Genomic DNA, 20,827 nt, shown 5'->3' with positions numbered 1-20,827 from the left:
ATTTTTGCTTACTGACAAGAACAGCCTGTGGCCTTACAGGGCAGGGAGAACAAGCTGGCTCTGAGCTCTAGGACTCATGCCACAAGCAGACACTGATTGTCACTTCCTTTGTAAGGGTGGTGAGGAAGTACTTCTTAGCTGTGGCTGGGAAGAATAAACTTTCTGCTTGTGAAACTGCCAAATAACTTGAGAATGAAGAATACAATTGTCTGTGAATTTCAAATTCACAGGAGGGGGGGGTCACCCTCTACACAGCTAGAAACATAACCATGAAACACAGATTTATATGTTTCACAGTATTTACCATCCCAGCCATTAGAGTGTTACAATTCTTTCCTTTAGAGGAAAGCTCCTTCACCTAGAAGCTACTTCAGCGTGGAAAGCAAACTGACTCAGGTATGCAACTTTCCCTAATGTGACTGCATATGTTACTAGTTTTGACATGGAATACGAGGTGTCAAATAGGGGCTGAGGACGTAATGAGCAATGTTTTGACATTGTTACTTATCACCTGTGTGTTGGACACGGCTTCCCTGGGAAATCAATATTTAAACAAATGGCATTTTAAGTCAGAATACAACCACTAAACCCCAAAATATACCTTAAGGAGACACTTTCATGTGGCTGCAAAATTATTTCATGTGGCTGTTGTAAATGGGGTGGGTTACATTTATAAACAAGGCAAAGTTTTAGAGATCAATTAAGACCGTTGGGAAAACCATGGATGCTTTTATGTATATTTCAGGTATTTTAGGTACACTGCAACAGTATCCTTTTCAACCTCTTTTCCAACATCCTTTCCTACTTTTTGACAACTCTTTGAAAATTATTTAGAAATGAATAAAATATTTTGGCAACCCTGACATGTATTTACAACCCACTGCATATGCTTCATAATATAACGCACATTTAGCTTTCCTTTTAATGCCATTTAATTATGTTTTATTTGTATAATTAGTAAATTTTATCAATGCAAATGTCCAATATTATCAATTTTAATATCTTAACTCTAAAATCTAATTAAAAATTAAACTGTAGATTTTAATCACTAGGTTTAGGAGAAATCAGTTCTAAAAACCTTCAACATATATCTCAATGAAGAAAAAAAAATCTTTTTGCATTGTTTACCTACACACAGCACTTTTCAGTACTCTTAAGGAAACATCAGTGGGTTACACCAATTCTTATAAACTCTACAGTGTAGAAAAGCTAGTGACAGCAGATGTACAACTAGTTGGAAAGAAGAGAGTTCAAATGCCTAGTCTTGCTGCTCTTTGTGGAAGGAAATCAGAAAAATTAAGCTACTTAGTAGATCTGTAAACAGACATGAAACTCTCTTGATGGAATAAAAATATGATTTGAGCTATGTAAGTAGGGTGAAGCAAGGTGTTGATAGAGAAAGATAACACAAGCAAAGAAACAAGACTGAAACTATAGTTTTGTAAACAATAGTGCTATTCTGTGCTATAGCACAGAAAAATGTTGACATAATAAAGATAATGCTAATTCTATTCCAAACCCCCAAACTACATTTTCAATATTCTCCCTATAAAAGTTTTAAAATAAAAAGCAAACGCTATTACAATGCAATTCCAACTTACTTTTGTAAAAGTCTGCAATTTGTACATATTTTCCCTAAGCTGCTTCATTATTAAAATAATTACTAAAACATTTGCACTCAAAAGACTGAAAACCAAACACCTCAACTTTCAGTCTCTGCATTTACTGTTATATTGCATATTTTCTTGAAAAAAATTAGAGCAGTTTTATTTAGAGCAGCTTCCAGACCTCTCTACAATAGATGATCACAGTGTTTTGAATATCATCAAGGACTTACTACTGGCTCCTTGACTATCCTTTCCTTCTCTTTCAAGTACCCTGTCTTCAGACTCAAATTTATAAACACAGGAAGCATCAATACATACTCCTTAGGCAAATACAAGCTCTTTTATAGAAAACCTCTGTCCAAGAAATATACAGCTAATACCTGAATGTATCCATGCATAATATTCAACCAAATGCCTGCAGATAAAACTACATAGAGTGGCTGAGTATATAAGTCAGGATTAAAAGGATATTGCTGTAAATTGTGTTTATCTTCTCTGTTGCTTGGGAGACCCCAGCAATATAGACTGGATAGATTAGATGAAACAGAGATGTTATCAGGCCTCCTCTTTCATAGTCCTCTGTACCAACAAGTATTACCCTCTCATCTAGTCAGATCTAGTAATGGTGTTGCCTGGGAAAGCTGGACCAGCTCAATGATTCAACAGTAATCCAGCCAGCAGAACTCACTCTTGCTGTGGACGTAAAATTGCTGTATCTGACTAAAGAGTGGGAGATGAGACTATGTGATAAGGGCAGGTGAGAGAGGTCTGTATTAGCTCACATTTAGATATTATCCATAAGGATTGATGTGGCACTGTAGCCTTACAATTCAGTGTAAGGACTGTAACTGGGAGAGCATCCCCAATATATGTTGGCATAAAAGGCTTTAGTGTGATTGAACAATGCTCTAAATTAGAAGTTGGCTACATCTGCCCCAGATAGAGCTTGAAATGTGTAATCACTGAACAGACCCTAGCTGGGTTGGAAAAAAAACAAACCCTTTATTGAAACCCATGTATTCTACCTACATTATTACTGCAAATATCTCTGAAATTGAATTGTTCTGGATTTATGCTGATGTAAAGAAGTTTTTTGTGAACATTTCTGCCTTCATTCTTCTAGTTCTTATCAACTGTATAGCTAAATTTTATTCATAATCTTATTATCACAGCTCTTGCATTATGTATTTGTAGTATATGTTACATGCTTTTGCCCTAATACTCTGATTAATGAAAATACATCTACAGTTCATCTTTAAAAGGCTTTCAGAGACATCCATTAGTATTACACACAAAACCAAACGCTAAATTCTGCAGGTCCTTTCCTCCAGACAGGTGAGCTTTGTCCTAAATGTATCCAGCAGCTGACAACATTTCAGAACACTAACTGAAGAAGAAAGGTAGAACTTTATTTCGCTTGTTTCTGGCTCTGCTCCTGCTCTATGACCTTGGGCAAATAACCTCTCAATTGTCTACCTGTAAAACAGAGACAAGACTACACACCCACCTCATTGGTTTATTCTGAGCTTTAATGTTTATGAAGTGTTATGAGACACTCTGGGAAGTGCTACAAAGTGAAAAGGGTTATCAATCATCATCAGTAAAACACAAGCTGCTGAAATGCAGTGAAATCTGCCTTCCCTTCTCACAGGACATGTTCTGTCTTGTGCTGAGCTTGCTTCAGTGTTCGCAATCTTAAAAGTATCTCAACACTGCATAGCATAAGGAAAGATAAATACCCCTAAGCATTCTGAGAAACTACCAGAAAACATATTTATTTTTAAGAAGTGAAGCCTGTTGGAAAGTATATGCTTCTCTTCTAAATACCTGCTTGCTTTCCCTAACAGGAGAAAAGTAAGCCATTTTTGAGATAGGACTCCTAAACAGCTTAAATAGCTAGACGTTAGCTGAAAGAAGCACTAAATATGAATTTAAATACTTGGCTCTCAATTTTCCTTTAATTCATAATGTACTAGGTAAACCATACTAAAATAATTACTTGCTTATTACTCATGAATTTCAGTGCAGCAGCTTAGACAATGTAGATAAATAAGATGATTAATTGAGACAGAATGAATCACAACAAAATATGTTGTTGTGTAAGGTATGATTAACTCCACAGTGATTCATATCATTTCAGATAACAGGGCTTTTATCAAAGACGGCTGCAAGGTTGGGAAATGATTTAAAAGCATTTTATCTTAGAGAGCCACTGCAGTTCACAAGGAAGGGGAAATAAAGTAGAAGAGAGAGGGAGAAGCAGATTTGGTGTCTGCAGCTGAAATAGCCTTGGGTTGTTTCAGCATCCTTCCCACAGCACATCTTTACAACATGCCACTGACATCAACATTCCTTGTGCAAGACACCCTCTCGTTCTTCAGTTGGACATAATTTGTTAGATAGTCCAATACTGAGAAAGTTAATCCTGTGAATTAAGCAACAATATGACAAAAAAGCCATAGCTTTCCTATACCAGAAAACACAACACTGGCACCAAGAAATAAGCATCAAAATTCTACAAAGACATCAAAGAAAAATACTATTTCTTTTTCTTCCATTCAGAATTACAATTTTTAATTCCCAGGCTCCCTCTAAAAACTTTTGCAGAAATCTTAACTGTAAGGTTTATAAAAAGAAATTGCTATCTGTTTACTGCAGTTTATAAAAGCAAACAGCAGCAGCAGCTGACCTTAAAAGCCTCTGCCTGTTAAAAAAGAAGATGAGATGCCTGTTACCAAATTTTTCCCATGTGTATTTAATAAACTGGGTCAGAATATCTGACTATGATATTTAACTTCACTGCAGACTCCCTGTAGGGGACTGGTGCAAACCTCAGTCTCTCACTTGGCCTACCAAATGAAGATAATTACCCTCACCTGTGGGGCAAGTTCCTGAGAACTTCTGAAAGCATGACAAAAAGGAAAATCCTGGCATATGAATTGAAATGCAAAACACTGACACCCAATTTAATTTAATTTAGGATGATTAATGTTCCTGAAAACTTAATTCAAGATGAATAAAGATGTAGAAGATAAAGGTAAAGGTTGAACTCAAAAGGAAGACAGCTAGCAAACAACCACTGACTGAAAATAACCCCTCAATATGGACCAGCTCTGGTGTGCTAAAAAAAGAGAAATCAAGGTCCTTTAAGGGCTCTTTATGTAACATACATGCAAGTTAGCTCTACAGTAAAATAAGCCTCAGTTTCAAATGTAATTTAGCATTTGCCTTCTACTAATCATTACAAACATTCAAAAATAATTTTAAATGCTTACTTGAAAATACTTCAAACAGAAACATCGATTTAGTGATACTTATGGCATGACCAGCCATCCTTTGCTATGTTCTTTACTTCCTGGCCCCATCTGATACAAAAGAACAGACTGAAATGTTTGTCTCCCTTTCATTATTTACTGAAAGTCAAACTGTATTTCTCTTCCTCCACACACCAAATTACATCTGCCACCTGTCTTTTACCTCCTAATCGCTTCCTCAGAATCAGACAATTCACCAGTGTGAAACGACATTCAAGTAATGTGGAAAACTATCTGCTAGGTCTATGAAGCAGCAGCAGTAGCAACTACACTCATAACTACTAACTACAGTTATGCTATTAAAAATGCACGCTAGTTTAAAATGAATCACCATGAGAGGCTTATTTATCTTACAAAAGTCATTATGTCCCATTCAAGATTCTTGTGAGCTGTGGGCAGATTCCTAATCCTTCAGGTTACCAGTCTGGTCCCACGTGATAAACCAGCAGAGGAAATTTGCAGGTTGGACTGAAGGTTGTACACAATGTTGTATCTTAATGTAATATATCAAAGTACGTGAAATGAAAATTGTTTACAAACACGCTTTATAGGTTACAGAAAGGGAATAGCCCAATTTGTTTGGATGGTATAAATCCTAGTGTGCTGAACACAGTTTTATGCCTGAAAACTTAGGAGTGTGTCCATTCACTCCCCTGCTTAAAATAAGCACAGAACTACAGACTGTGCTCTGTATAGTTTTGAACTGCAAGTTCAAAACCAGGAGCACGTTAACCACTGTTACCGGTTTTAGATTTACCAGTTTTCCTTGCCATTAAAGAGAATTTTCCATGTCATAAAAGAGATTTGGCTTTATAAAGGCTAATAAAATCTCTTAAAGACTGTGTCAAAACCACATATATTTGTAGGGATGTTTATGTCAGTATTTCAAACCTCATTTGAAAATATTTTAAATTAAAGCAGCACAATGTACCATTTCAGTACAATGTAAGATGAAACGATTATAAGACCTGTTTGGTATCTTACTGCATACAAAGGCACCCCTCTTTTTAAAGCTCAGGATTCCTAACTTCAGAGCCACCACTAAAGCTTTTGCTACTGCTTTTTAAAACACGGAAGTGTTGCACACAACCTTCTTTCTTTTCAGCACATTTGCTGTCACACCAGCATCAGTTTCCTAGTGAGTCTGCAGAAGCATCTGTCTTTGCAGAACTTGAGCTTGCAATCCTGTAATTAACTTGTTCAGAGACTGCATGTTTAAAACTAACAGCTCTTTACACTAGAGAGGAAGATCTAATTTCCAAGAATAATTGTTATCTTTGTTTTCTTTATTATATTTGTGCTTTAGAAAAATCCATGATTTCTCCTCTACATAACCTCCTCAGCTTTTACTGATTGCTGTACACTGTATACTGCAAGTTACATGCTTGGCTATAGGTTTTGTTGGAAAGCAATAGTTGAGGAGCTCAGCATATCCATAACTCTAAGGTTTCTAAATTCTAAGATTTCTCAGTGATGTCCTGCCTGCACATAGGAAGAGAACCCAGAAGATCTTTACCACATCAATATCATAATAAATATTCTCCTGAGTCATGAATGACTGCCATATGCAGGGATGAATCATGTAAAAGCTTTGTAGTGCCCCTTGAATTCTGAAGACTTCTCCAAGAAAAGAAACTGCTATCCAGCTGCACATCCCAAAATACTCAGACTATCCCACCCAGAGGTAGTTCCTACCCTGAGGAGATGCCATTGTAACTTAAATCTTTTGGGAATACTGGGAATTGAGTTCAGATTGCTGTGCCCGTTACTGACTTTGACAGATCAAGCATACCAGAGACACCAAGCTTTAGCCCTAACTGGATAAGTGCAAAGAGGTCTGGGAAAGAAAGATGTGGAAATTTAGGCTCCTATAGTTGCCTTGTAAAACTGCTGTGTAGGAAACATTACACAACTCTATAGAAATGTTACTTTAAAAGCTTTCACTTCTTTGACCATTCTGTTATTGAAAGTTACTTTGAGTTGTAAAATATGTATTCTAAGGTGATCTTTTACAGACGAATTAAGCAGCAACTTGTGACAAAGCAGTTATCATCAGGAGATAATTGACCTTATTTGAGAGTTAAGCATCCTGAGGCAAAGTAGAGTGTGCTTAATCCTGGCAGGTTAATTATCCAGTGATTATGGTAGCTTGGAAGGTATTACTGCTAAGAACCATTTGCAAAATGACACTATTAAGAAAAAACTTAATTTAATAAAAATTAAAAGCAATGACAATAATCAAGTTCTCCAGTCATGTATTGCTAGCTAATGACTGCAGAATGGCCCTAATTGGTTAGCAGCAATGAACACACAATTATTCCTTTCTGAATGTTCTGTACTAAATTTATTATATGAAGTATAGCAGATAAGTATCAAAAATCCAAGAGAAGATGTTTGAGTAGTTATAAAAGGGATTTAAGCAGTGGTCACTGAGCTAATGCTGAAACCCATACATGTACTGAGTTGTTATCACAGAGATCAGTGTTTCCACTGCAGCTAAGGGTATGCTGGCATTTACATTCTAAACTAGAACATTTATTCTGAGAGGTTTATAACTTGCCCATTTTAATTACCATCTGGCTGAAACTTGAAATAACCAATCTTCATTCAGATGTAAATTTTTAAGTAGAAGATGTAATTTAAAATCACTTTGCCAATTGTTTTTAGTTTAGGAATGGCTGCAATTTGGAATTTTGCTGTTCTTGGATGTTTTTGTATTACTCAAAAAAAATAAACAGCTCAGTGCTTAACAATAAAGTTGTATTGGTCTATAATGTGAAGATAAATGGAGGGAAGAATAAAGATTGTGTCTAAGAGTATTGTTTGTACTAATAAAGTAACAACCACACTCCTTATTATGCCTTGCTTATACGTTAGCTTATGCACTTTCAGTATTTAACTAAACCAGCAAAACTGATGAAAAATGTAGCAAAAGGTAAAAGGCAATCACAGTAAATGGGCAGAAATTTGGTATTGTTTAGCTGAAGTGGTTCATTGCCCATGAAAGCATACACATAAAAAATTCCATAACATACTTGTAGATTAAATGAATATAGGAGGAAAATAAAAACCAAAAAACACCCTCCAAAAAAAACCCCAAAAAACCCAATCCAGAGGAGGAAGCTACTAGAAGGTAGAACATGTCAGAGTAAGCTTCTCTTGAGTTTTGCAACTACTCTTTATCGTAAACTACATGTAGAGAGCAGAAATACTTCCAATCACAAAGTACAGCAGCTACTAAAAACAAGAACTACACTGTGCCAAGGCTGGAGTTTCAAGGCACACAGAAAGACAAAAGAATAAACCACTGCAAATAAACCACTGCAAACAACATTTCAAGACCTCAAAAGCAGCAATGGGCATCTTATTCCGCAGAATGCAGAGACTAAAAAACGACCAGGGTTTTAACCAATTAGCAGAAGTAACAAAGCATAAGAGGCTGGTACTCTGAAGTACATATATAAAACTGACAAATTTCAGGATGATCACTTCAGCTTAAATAGTGTCTTTTACCCAGAAAGACACCAAATGGCTTCAGAAACTGTACACAGAAAATGCAGGGAGTCTTCCAACTTTAATACAAACAATAGTCCTATACAGTATTTTATGTCAGCAGGTGAATAATACCACAGCAAACTGAAATGACAGGGCAAGTTAAGGTAGTCTTCACATAATTTCTAAAACTGGAATGTCATCAGTATAATAGACTATTGCTTATAAAGCGTTCAAATATACAAAAAGTAACAACCTCTGTTTTATCTTCTGAAAAACAGCACTTAATAAACCACTATAATCCAAATTTAATCCAAACAGGTCAGAGAAGCAGTATTAATATAAAAGACGAGGAAAGTTTAATCCCAGAAGTTTCTGTGAAGCCCTTGCACCTAAACAGTGACTGGACTTTAATTTGTGAAATCTGACAAGGCCAGGTTGGATGGGGCTTTGGACAACCTGGTCTAGTGGGAGGAGTCCTTGCCCATGGTACGGGAGCTGGAACTGGATGATCTTTATGGTCCCTTCCAACACAAACCATTCTAATTTCTGTTGAGATTATACTGCTATTGAATCAAAATATTCAGGAGCATTTTTGTGAGGATGGATTGTGAAAGAGGATAAAGGTAACCATGACAAAGTGCAAGGTTCTACACCTGGGTCAGAGCAATCTCAGGCACAGTTACAGGTTGGGCAGAGAAGAGATTCAGAGCAGCCCTGCAGAGAAGGACTTGGGAGTGTTGGTCAATGAGAAAATGAACATGAGCCAGCTTCAGTGTGCACTCACAGCCCAGAAAGCCAACCGTATCCTGGGCTGCATCAAGAGGAGTGTGACCAGCAGGTCGAAGGAGGTGATCCTGCCCCTCTACTCTGCTCTCATGAGACCTCACCTGGAGTATTGTGTGCAGTTCTGGTGTCCTCAACATAAAAAGGACATGGAACTGTTGGAACAAGTCCAGAGGAGGCCACGAGGATGATCAGGGGACTGGAGCACCTCCCATATGAAGACAGGCTGAGAAAGTTGGGGCTGTTCAGCCTGGAGAAGAGAAGGCTGCATGCAGACCTCATAGGAGCCTTCCAGTATCTGAAGGGGGCCTACAGGGATGCTGGGGAGGGACTCTTCATTAGGGACTGTAGTGATAGGACAAGGGGTACCGGGTTGAAACTTAAACAGAGGAAGTTTAGATTGGATATAAGGAAGAAATTCTTTACTGTTAGGGTGGTGAGGTACTGGAATGTGTTGCCCAGGGAAGTTGTGAATGCTCCATCCCTGGCAGTGTTCAAGGCCAGGCTGGACAGAGCCTTGGGTGACATGGCTTAGTGTGAGGTGTCCTTGCCCATGGCAGGGGGGTTAGAACTAGATGATCTTTCCAAAATGAGTCCTTTCCAAGCCTAACTGTTCTATGATTCTAACAGTTGGCAACAAAATGTCTGAAAAAATACTTCTTTTGTATCATTAACTATAGTTATAAAGGTTCTCCTTACCCTATTGCATCTAAAAAGTTGCCATTTTCTTAATTTTAAAAAGTCCTAGATCTGTAACAATGTGGATATGTGGACAATAGTGTAAAAACTGATTTGTGCTGGTGCAACTCCCTGTGCGACCACCAGGAATAACCACTGACAGGAATAACTCAGTTTTTGATAACTTTCCTGTACTACTGTAGTTACCTTGAGAGACAAGTCCACACTTCATTTAGATGTGTCATACTTTCCAAGGCTTTTTTTTTAACCTTTCTCTGCTAAGCACACAAATAAATATTTAAGAGCACTTTCTGAAATGGAAAAAAAAAATCAAAAAGTGATAACACGACAGTGAGTGAAATCTGAATTCATTTGGTCTATTACCATAGACTTCCAGGCAGAATTTCAGATAATCTGTTTGCCACCTGTTGCATAGCAAAGATAAGCCTTCCTTAGATGGACTGCCAGTACATCTACCATAAAATCGACGAGAACCTTCTAAAATAATCAACCATTTCCTAGTTTTCTCCTCCCACATCTCCCCAGAGAGTCTTCTTCCTCACAGAAAATGCTATTAAATGCATTGTATAGGTATGGAAACAAGTTACAGAACCTCAGCAGCTCTGCAGTAGCCCTTCATTCATACGTTTTCTTCCAGCAGAATTAACTTCTGGGTGACTACATCATGCACATGGACAGTTATTACAAAGCAGCCAATGTGTTGGATATTTCCTCTTCTAACCTACAGTAACTTCTTAATGTGTCTCATGAATGAGCAAATTGCAAACCCCTAACAGATCAAGTGACATCTTTGGCTTCTACTGAAATATCACAGTCCTATGACCATTGATTTAATTTTCTAGTGACACTTGACATGGTGTGTCTTTCTCTCTAAATAAACAGAGAATCATGAAGCAGGCTCCTAGACACAAACAGCGAGGTACAGAGATAGAAATGCGTCAATTACTTTTGTAAGACTCACCGTCTCGTTTCCAAAAAGGACATCAACATAAGGCATGACTTTCATCATAGGCTCCTTGTAGAACTGGCTAATAAATGGTGCAGAAAGATTCAAGCTGAAGATCTTGTTGTTTGCAGAAGCCTGAGCAGCCACTTTTAATACTGCCTCTGGTGACACCGTCAGGAAGAATCCCTGCAAGCATCCAAACAAATCAATTTATGTTACTAATTTCATATTAGGAACCATATGGAGTATGCTGCTTCAAGATCTCCCCCGAGCCACCTATGTCACACCATGTCCCAGTAAAAACTTCTGGAAATACTGACTTTCCATTAAGGTATTATGGAGGCAACAAAGAAGCTGTGTAGAATCAGAGCCCTCCAAAACTAAACATTACTCCCTAAACTCTGCATTCCATGTAGTACACATTCCCTTGGCAGCTAAGACTAATGCCTGTATTTTAAAAAGTGATATATTATAATGCTAAATGCCCCTTTAGTGACAGAGTCAATCAGACTGTGGTGTTTAATTCTGAAGTCCAGTATGATGGCTCTATACACAGCTAGGAGATTAATAAAATCCATTGCCTGAAAAATTATTACCTTGTTTATAATAAATATGTTGACCAAGCCATCATTTTTTTGTAGGGAAAACCTAGGGTTTCCAAGTTTCCGCACATGTATTTTATCATCTACCTCCCTCCCCCAAAGTACTATTCTTTATTCTGAATGTGAACATTCAAGTACCATGAAGCAAAATAAACAGAACTTAACCAGAGATTATTATAGGTCTACTAAATTGTGAATGCCAATTTCAACTCTGCATAAAGAACACTTTAAGGCTGCCATTTTGAATTTAGCATTGCAGATGGTTACTTCAACCGCACATGTTCCAGGAGTAATGTAAAGATCCCCTACAGTTTCATTAACCCACTAATTAGAGAAATGCTTAGTCTTTACCTTAAACAAATTTTGTATGTTTCATTTTTTATAATCCCAAAAGCAATTATACTAATTGTTCTCACAACTCAGTGAAGAATAGTAATTTTTAAGCAAGAGCAGCAAGTGTCAAATTTAAGGGCAGAGGTAATGTCTAAGACACAGTAACAAACACCTTTGAGGGGAGTCTGATAGATAAAACATCCTCTCAGCTCTATATGCAACATCACCACCATGACACTCTAAAAGGTGTAATAGTGAAACAGTTTCCATTTTTTATCCATATTATTATGTCTTTGGATCACAGAATAGCTGTATTTTTATCCTGCATACTTCAGCTAACAGACCATCTTAGCATTCTACTCACCAGAAAAAAATAATATAATGAAGAGCCTACAGATTTAAGACTACGTAGAAAGTACTTCTATTTATCTTTGCTTACTTCATGATCTCCAGTCTAACAAACACATGAGCGATTTAAAAATTGGAGTATGATTTGCTACATGACAATAAAAGTCCAAAGGGCACAAGTATGCTTTGCATCTTGTGGAATTACTTGGTACCTTGAATGACTGGAAGCCTGTAAACATCCAAGCGTCTTTGCTATTTTTACATTCTGAAGAATTAAAATGAACAGTTTATATAACATCTCGTCTCCATAGCAATCTCGGCCATCTTTTAGTTTTTCATTTCATGAACAGACTTAGATTTTTAAAAAACTGTTCCAAACAGAAAATAAAAACTTTTCAAGGCTAACATGCTGCCAGCTGTGGATAAATCACAGATTGCTATACAGTGGTCTGCGTGAATAGTAACCTGGTCAAATAATTAGGCTTCTTACCATTTTTAGGCTGAAAACTTCATCTGAACTAAACCACATCTGATTGTAATTTGAGGTACAGAACACTATCCTCGTGAGATCTAACTCAGGCCTGTATCCAACTCCCTTTTCTTTGGAAAGGCAACATAAAAGTACTGAGATGCAGATAGGAGAGCTTGCTTTTCAGATCCTGCAAAGTAAAGGCCAGGAACTCTCAAAGGCTTCAGCTCTGTCTTCTGGGTTTCCTAAAAAATGATTTCTGCCATTTAACTGCTTTCTTCCAAGAGTTTTATTTAAAGAACTATTTGACATTAAAACATCTAGAAATTAAGAGTTGTGTGTGTGAGAACTCTTTGCCAAGTGTAACAAGAAGAAAAGATTTGTAGCAATAATAAAAAGTTACAACAGTACAATTCACACAGCGGAATTAATGAAGAAGGAAGAAAAAGGACAAAATCTGAGTTGAACAGATTTGGGTTTAAAGAAACATAATTAGAATCCCCTCCTTAAGTATTTAAATTGTTTTGTCTCTATTTTTAGTGAAACTCCAATTACAGCTATGGCCAGTATAGTTTCAAGAGCCCAGCTTCTTAACTCTGAATTATAACTAGGTAAGTCACAAACCACCCTACTGCAGCGTGCTATAATGTGGTACAGGAATGAAGTCCACTAAACCAAACAGGTTTTCTTGTATTGCACTGGGATTCACAACAAAGCCACTCCATGGTTTCCTTATAATCACATCCCTTGTGTTCTTGCAGCTGTCACTGCTTTTGGTCCAGACACATGTATACAAAGGAGTGCCTATGTCAACCACTCCTACCTACTCTAACCATTAACTGTTAGCCAACATTAGCTTTGGGTGTGAGAACACGTGTACCTCGGTATCACAGATATAAAAAGAGTTTGTATTTCAGTAGTAAGAAGTTCTATTCCCACTAACAAAAAGGTTAAGAGACCCTTTAGAGATATTCTGTACCCACCCACACACCTCACTCTACTTTTGATAATTTTGGGAACCTTTTTACCCTCAAAACCCAGAAGTGCCTTAAAAAAATGATGAGGAACATCTCTGTAATCAAAGGATGAGACAGTTAACATACAGAAATTCCAACAGCCTGGGAAACTTACATTGCGTATAAAATGAAATCATTGTGCATGAATCAATCTATCTATCTTTGTGAAAGAATGTTGTACATACAAGGACATACAATAATTGGACAGCACACTCAAAGAAAGCTAAAGGCAATATTGTACTAAGGAAACCTATTAAACATTAAAGGCTATCAGACATTCTAGCAGCACACAGTATTCCTTTGGCTTGCACTGATTGAGACGGAGTATACCAGATGCTACTGCTTTGTGATGTGCCGCTGTTTTCTGCTGCTCAAAATGTAATGAGCCCCTTTACTATGCCAGAAGGAAGGTACCATTGTACCACAAGCTAGAGAGCAAGGCTGAGCTAAAACACACACAAGGAAAATAGGATGATAAGACTGAATTATTTATATGCATGCTTGTGCACATATACCTGCAAAACACAATACTTTTCTTATGTACTATAAGCAGTCATTCTGTTTAAAAACAGTCCTTTGGTGCAGAATTTTTTTTTTCTCATGGGAGAAAGAGAAACAAAACTGAAAAAATAACAAAAATACATTGGTCTTTTGCAGACACATGGCTACGAGTGATACAGTAGCTTGTTTGTAACTTCAGAGAGTTTAAGATTCACTATTAAGATACAGATGACAGTGGTAAACAAAGTCAAGAGAGAGTGTCATATTAATCTCACTTTTACAATATTCAGGAATTCTCTGATGCACCTTTTAAAATATGCCAGGGTACTGTGAATGCAGGATAGTCTTTTACACTCTTTTTTTTATAGACACTAATATTAGCAGAAGGATTTGTTGGGTTTAAACAGAAGCAATTAGTCTTTACAAGTCATCTCATTTTTATCACACGCAGACCCAAAAGGTTTCTTCTGACCTACACTAAGTTCATACAGCTCTAGCTATAGCAGATGTGAGGGCAGCAAATTACAGCTTCAAGTGTCAGCACAGAATCAGAGTGCTGAAGGACCACCTGAAGCCAGAATTCTGGCTTTGGTGAAAGTATTTCTGTTTAAGGTGTTCTGTCCAAACTGTGAAGTCTTGACATCATTTTTCACAAGACATAAGGTGCCTGCATTGAATTCATCTGGATTACATACATACAGTATTTGCACAATGACGACCAAGATTATATATTTTTTTTTTAAGCCAGTGAATATTTCCTTAAAGCCAAATCTGAAATGTGTGACCTCACGTATATTTGGACAAATCCAGGCCAAGATGATAACAACTAACTTCTGAATTATGGATTTATTACCCTTTAACAGCACAGAAGTTACGTTTGAATAAGAACATACAGTGATAGTAAAAATTAGGATTGCTTTCAAACCTCCTATACCCACTAAAATGCATTTGCCTGCTCTTCTTCCTAGCTCTTCCTCTTTTTCCTTGCAGCTCCCATTTGCAGAGCAGTTTACATGAAAATAACTTTATCGTATGACTGACAGGATTTTGAACCATGGTGTTCTGAGCTGATTTTGAAATGCCATTTGGTAACAATGTAAAACCAATAAATTGCAAGTGTGAATCAAAATATTTAACTTCCAGCAATACATACACAACAGTCTGCTGCCATTTAAGACAAATTATATTATGCCAACATGAAAGGAACACATCATTTAATCCAAAATTATTTTATAGCAATCATTTACATAAAAATGCAATTATGACATCACACTTTCATCCATCTAAAGGATGGAATTTTCCAGGCACATAGAAAGTTTGACAGTTACGTAGTGACAGTCCTGATAAATACTGTGATTCAGTACAGCCCTACAGAAATCAACTAACTTCAAGTATGCTGGCAGTTCCAGTGAGTGAGACTGCTAAGGTGCCAAAAGAACTTGCTCTGTTAAATGACAGACATAACCAGCTCAGAGCTTTTGGACCTGGTTTAAGTTTCCTATATTCTGTACACAAAGAGAATTTCAAGCCACACACTTGGGCAGAAGAGACTTCCTGCAGCTCTGCTCTGCCATCAGCCTCATCTGCTGCAGTCTAGCAGAAATACCAGGGCTTGGAAGAAGTGAAGCTGCAACACATGGCAATTCTTGGGATGGAGAATGAACCACTAGGTAACTGCTCCAGACAGAAGAGCTTTCACAAGGCTTCCAGGTGCCCTTACAAACACAAGAGACTGAAAGACTTCTGTATTCTAGCCTCTGAACTGTGCAGAGCAGATTGGGTGCAGTCCATGTCCCACCCACTGTGAGACAAGGCAATGAAATCATCTTTCTTTGGAATAGGAACCAGGAGGAATCTTCCTGGAATGCTGGAGCAGAAGCTCTTAATCCGTCTTAGTACTTACCCAAGTTAAAAAGAGCAGGGAACAATTTAAAAACTATCTTCAACACTGAAATATCTCAGCAGAGTACTTGGAATGTGGAGCACTATCAATGAGCAGACTTACTGACCCCACCTCTTCCTGTGACTCTTGAGTATTTCTACTTGCAACCTGTTCCTGCTTGAAATTATTTGTTAAATTATTTTCCTTACTGAGATATGACAGAATGGTATCAAATGACAGAGACAGTAACATACAATGTGGAAATAACTCTAGAAATAATTAACAACCACCCCAAATGAAATAAATAACATGACCTTTATTAATGAAGGTGCTTGTGCTTTAAGTCATTTTTTACTTTCTCGAGGAAGGGCAAAAGCTCTGTGCAACTATCCCCTTGGGAAATGTTCAGTCTGTAAGTTAGTGAAATACATGAATGTTATTTTAATCTATGTACCTGTTCTTCATGTAATAGATCATTTAAGAACTACACAGTTCTTACACAGTATCAATTGCATTTTAGAACTATATCTTGCAGTGATCAGCAAGTGGTTACTTAATGAAACAAAACCTGCTGCTTTTTGTCCAGTTCCTACTGGAGACAGTTGTTTTAAATCAGGAAGCAGGGACAGCAAGAATGCAACAACTTCTCTGAGTAATTGTTTTGGCTTGTTCCTGTATGCATTGTTTATTTTTATGAAAGTATTGCTTTATAACTGGAAAATGACTAAGCTGTAAACTATTGTTTTATCATTCTGAGTGGCCAGGGTTTCTGTTTTTGATAAAAGCTGAGTTTCAAACAGTTTTCAGTAACATAGGAAAAAACCTAACTGTCAGTAAATGTGTTTATATTGACCATGACATTTTCTTCTATGATGATGCCAACATGTCAGGAGGAGAGGATTGCTTTCAGACTTGAACAGCTTCTTTGTTGCTGAAGTGGACTCTGATTGCTGCCATGTTAGCATCTATCAGATTACAACAGTAGCAGAAAACCTCCAATATTTGACATTATATGTTGAAGAAAATAATTATTTTATGTATGTATTAGCAATTTCTTTCTCATGTCAAAGAATTTGGAAATCTTTTTCAATTCTGATTACTATTGATTCAAGGAAGCACTCCAGGAAGTTCTTGCAAGTCATACTTAGGACCAAATAAATATGTGACTTTACTTACAAGATGCATACTCATAGAGTGTAGATAAGAACTTTTAACAGTGAGGCAGAAGTGTAATCAGATGTGTGAGAGAGCAGTAATACACTTAGGCTTGCTGTAGAAAAATGTTATCCCAAAGAAAAAGTCTCTTATTTCCCTGGGAACTACAAAGTTAGATAAACTCATTTTGGCAAGATGAATTAAGATCTTAAGATGATAGCTTGACATAGCTCCCTAAAGTCTGTGAAGAAGCAAAAAATCTCTATATTCGCTCTAAAGTTCAGCATACAGTTTTATGTGAGTTTATTAAGCTCAGTGAATGAGATGTCTATTTTCTATTTATACTGAATTCATAACAAAATTTTGGAGTAAGGACTGGATATCATCTAGGAGACAGGAGCCTAGATGTTTTATTACTTTGATTAATAATTCAACCTTTTTTGCCTCTGTTTATCCACTTACAAAATAGTTATAATGATAAATACACCTCCATTGCAGAACCAGTGGGAGATTTAATTACTTAACATTACTGAAATGACTGAAATTCTGTGTTGAAAGATATTATAAAGTACAGGGTATTGCCATCAATAAAATATAAACTGCAAATCAAACAAGCTATGATAAAGAGCAAGCCACTTTTCTTCTTTTCTTCTAGCATCCCCAAAACACTTTGCCACCCTTCTTCATTGAAAACCAATTTAATCCTCACTGAGAAAGCAATGCATCTTAAAATATTTGTTCAACTGTTGATTAAAGAAACTGTTTCTTTCACCTTTCATTTTTCTAAATTAACTCTTTATCAAAATCACATTTGCCTGCCCCATCTATTAATATGAGGGCAACGTGTTTAGACCCAAAAGTAGTCTCACACATACTAACATAATTGATGAAACAACAACCAGAAGTCTAAAAACTGATAATTGAATGACTGATGGTTTGGAATGATAATTAATTTTCTATCTTAACTTCCGCAATTTCAAGCACAATCACAGGGCCCTGTCGTGGCAAGTCAGCATTTCAGGAAGTATGGAATAAGGTATGGCTAATTTAGACCCTTGATGTTTGTGCAACATGTGCTTTTTTGTGTATGGCTAGCTCCATTAATATAATTTGGCATCTCATTAATTATGTAAACATCAACCATATGTTGAATTCACTCAAGTTTGGTGTGTACATAATATTTACAGTATATTAGCAAATTGAGAGAATCTATGCAAGTACAAATGTATAGCGGATTTCTAATTCTTTAGACAGTTAAGCCTCAGATTGAAAGCTGTATAAGTAAACATTTAAAACAAACCTACTCCTTGCTTATTCAACTAGCCCTGAACAAGAAGAGGGTAGATATGAGGATGTTTTTTTAATTAAATGTGCTTATGTCAGCATAATGGTTTATTTTAAATACATGTAAAACACTCAAAGACTGAAACCATGTCTGACCACTGTTGTATAAGTAACTAATCACCATTAACTGTCGGGGTGTCAGAAGACCTTGTAGAAATGCAGATTACTTGATAAGGTTATACAAAGTCTTGTGGAGATCAGTTACTCTTCTGCTGTGTGCATGCAAGAGACTTTTTTGTTATGTGACTACATGCACAAATATTACAAATACTGTAACTTTTGGAGTGGAGCAAGAAACTAATTTGGGCTTGCCCTGCTGTATTTATAAATTTTAGTTCCCCTACTAATAGAAAGAAAAAGGAAAAGGAAAAATTAGAAGGAAAAGGACAAAATGAAAAGGAAAGGAAAAAAAGAAAAGGAAAAAGAAAAAATCCTCCCCAACCTCTTGCTCTGTACTAGTAAATACTGCTATACCTGTGCCCTCAGTGTCAGGCTTCCCAGGCGATGCAAAGGAATGTGACTGTTACGTAATATAAACAAACACAGGAATGAGTCCAATGCCATGAAAAATAAGTCAAGTCCACATCATGACTTCTATACCTTATAGACTTCCCTGTCAACAATATGGTCATATTAGGAAAGGTTTCACTTAAATTCAGCTTAGAAAACAGATATAAAGTATAGTAAAACATAGGTATGTTTTCTCCTAAGCACTCTCATACTGAAACATTTAAGCAGAAACCCTTCTTCCCTCCCCCACCTAACTTTCAGATCTTGTAAATGATAAGAACCTAACAGCATGGAGATTAAATATAAATCAAAGACATTAACATCATTGTTAGAACATATTTCAAGAGCCCCAAAGAAAAAGCATATCATTTCACTAATAAAGATCATATCATCAGAAAGACTACACTGATACTGTAGTATGGTACATATGAAGAGAAAAAAATGATCAAGAGGTAACACAAAAGATTTCTGAAGCTTATTGCACTATTCAAATGCTTAACCGAGCCTGTTTAAGTAAAGCAGATTCACCATGAGCAAAACAGAGCTCTATTTACAAACACAGAAGCATACACTGTATTTATAAAATGCAGTTTTGCTGCAGAAAAAAACTCCACAACACCAGAAAAAAAGAATAAGGATCTAAACTCCATAAATTATATCAGTGAAAATCCACAACAGCTCTAAAGCTTCGTGGAGATCTGAGTTCATATGATGTGTAATAGGGCTTTCCAAAGCACAATCCAGTGCACCTGAAACTAACATTATTCACAGAATGACTTATACTTTGCATTAAAGTACTGACAAGTTTTATGGAATTACAGGACTTCTGCTATTTGCAAATTAAGGTGTAAATGATTAATAGAACAAATACCTCCTCCCACTCCCCAAGGTATTTGCTAGCTGATTTTACACAGCCTACATATACTTATGATATATTTAATTTTATATATATATGGATCACTATTGCATAAAATTAAGTACATCGTAAAATGCTCAGAACTAAAAAAGTAATTGGCAAGATAATAAAGGGTGTGTTTCTTTCAGTTTCTGGCTTACCAAGTTTAAAAGTAAGTGCATTAACATTGCCTTTTAAATATCACTCTTCTCACAACTCTAGCCCCAAAACCACAGCTCCAAAAAAACTTCTTTCACAGCAAACATAACATTTACTATGAATGTGCAATTAGGTCCTAATTGCTTGGATTAATTACCACATCAGGGTTTACAATAAAACATTTATTGCTCACACTTCCACACATTAAAATTAATTCTTTAAAAGAACATTAATGCTATTGCATGGCCTCTTAATTTTCATTATATAAAGACTGTTGCATGACGCAGATAAATGAAGATCAGGACCTATGCTAATTCTAATAATTATTAAGAAATTTAGTTGAAATATGGGCAGTTAGTAAAATCTAAACAAAGATATTTTCACTTGAATTAATTTGGGACATAAGAGTTTTCTGTAGAACACATTGACTACAACAAGCTATGTAAGTGCTTAGCGTTAATTATTATAGACTGAATGAGTACTTTCTTCAGATCCAAAGGGGTGAGAGGATACTCCTAACTATTAACTTTTTATAGCCAAATACTATTGACACTCAGTTCCTGTTTCTAATGAACTCATGAGCTCACATGTCAGAAACCCACTTTTAACAGCAGGACCACTACTGTAACCAGAGAAAATAGTGTTAGTCTCATACTTCCAGACCGTATCTCCTCAGGGGAAACTTCTCTGCTAAGACACTATATTCTGTAATGTCATATTATTGTGGGAGTAGTAGGTTTCCGGAGAAATCTCACATGGAATAAGAATT

General features: G+C 36.5%; 1 protein-coding gene across 2 annotated transcripts in view; it reads right to left on the bottom strand.

Annotated features, from left to right (window-relative positions):
• The window catches only part of ADK (adenosine kinase), a 299,743-nt gene that overhangs the window by 71,972 nt on the left and 206,944 nt on the right, over nt 1-20,827 (bottom strand). For both annotated transcript variants that reach the window (XM_034065123.1, XM_034065124.1), the window contains exon 7: nt 10,860-11,030. In XM_034065123.1, the coding sequence (XP_033921014.1) occupies nt 10,860-11,030 (171 nt within the window). The remainder of the gene's footprint in view (nt 1-10,859; nt 11,031-20,827) is intronic.

Source organism: Melopsittacus undulatus, chromosome 8, assembly GCF_012275295.1.
Source record: "Melopsittacus undulatus isolate bMelUnd1 chromosome 8, bMelUnd1.mat.Z, whole genome shotgun sequence".
NCBI lineage: Eukaryota > Metazoa > Chordata > Aves > Psittaciformes > Psittaculidae > Melopsittacus > Melopsittacus undulatus.
This window is presented reverse-complemented; position numbering and strand designations above follow the sequence as displayed.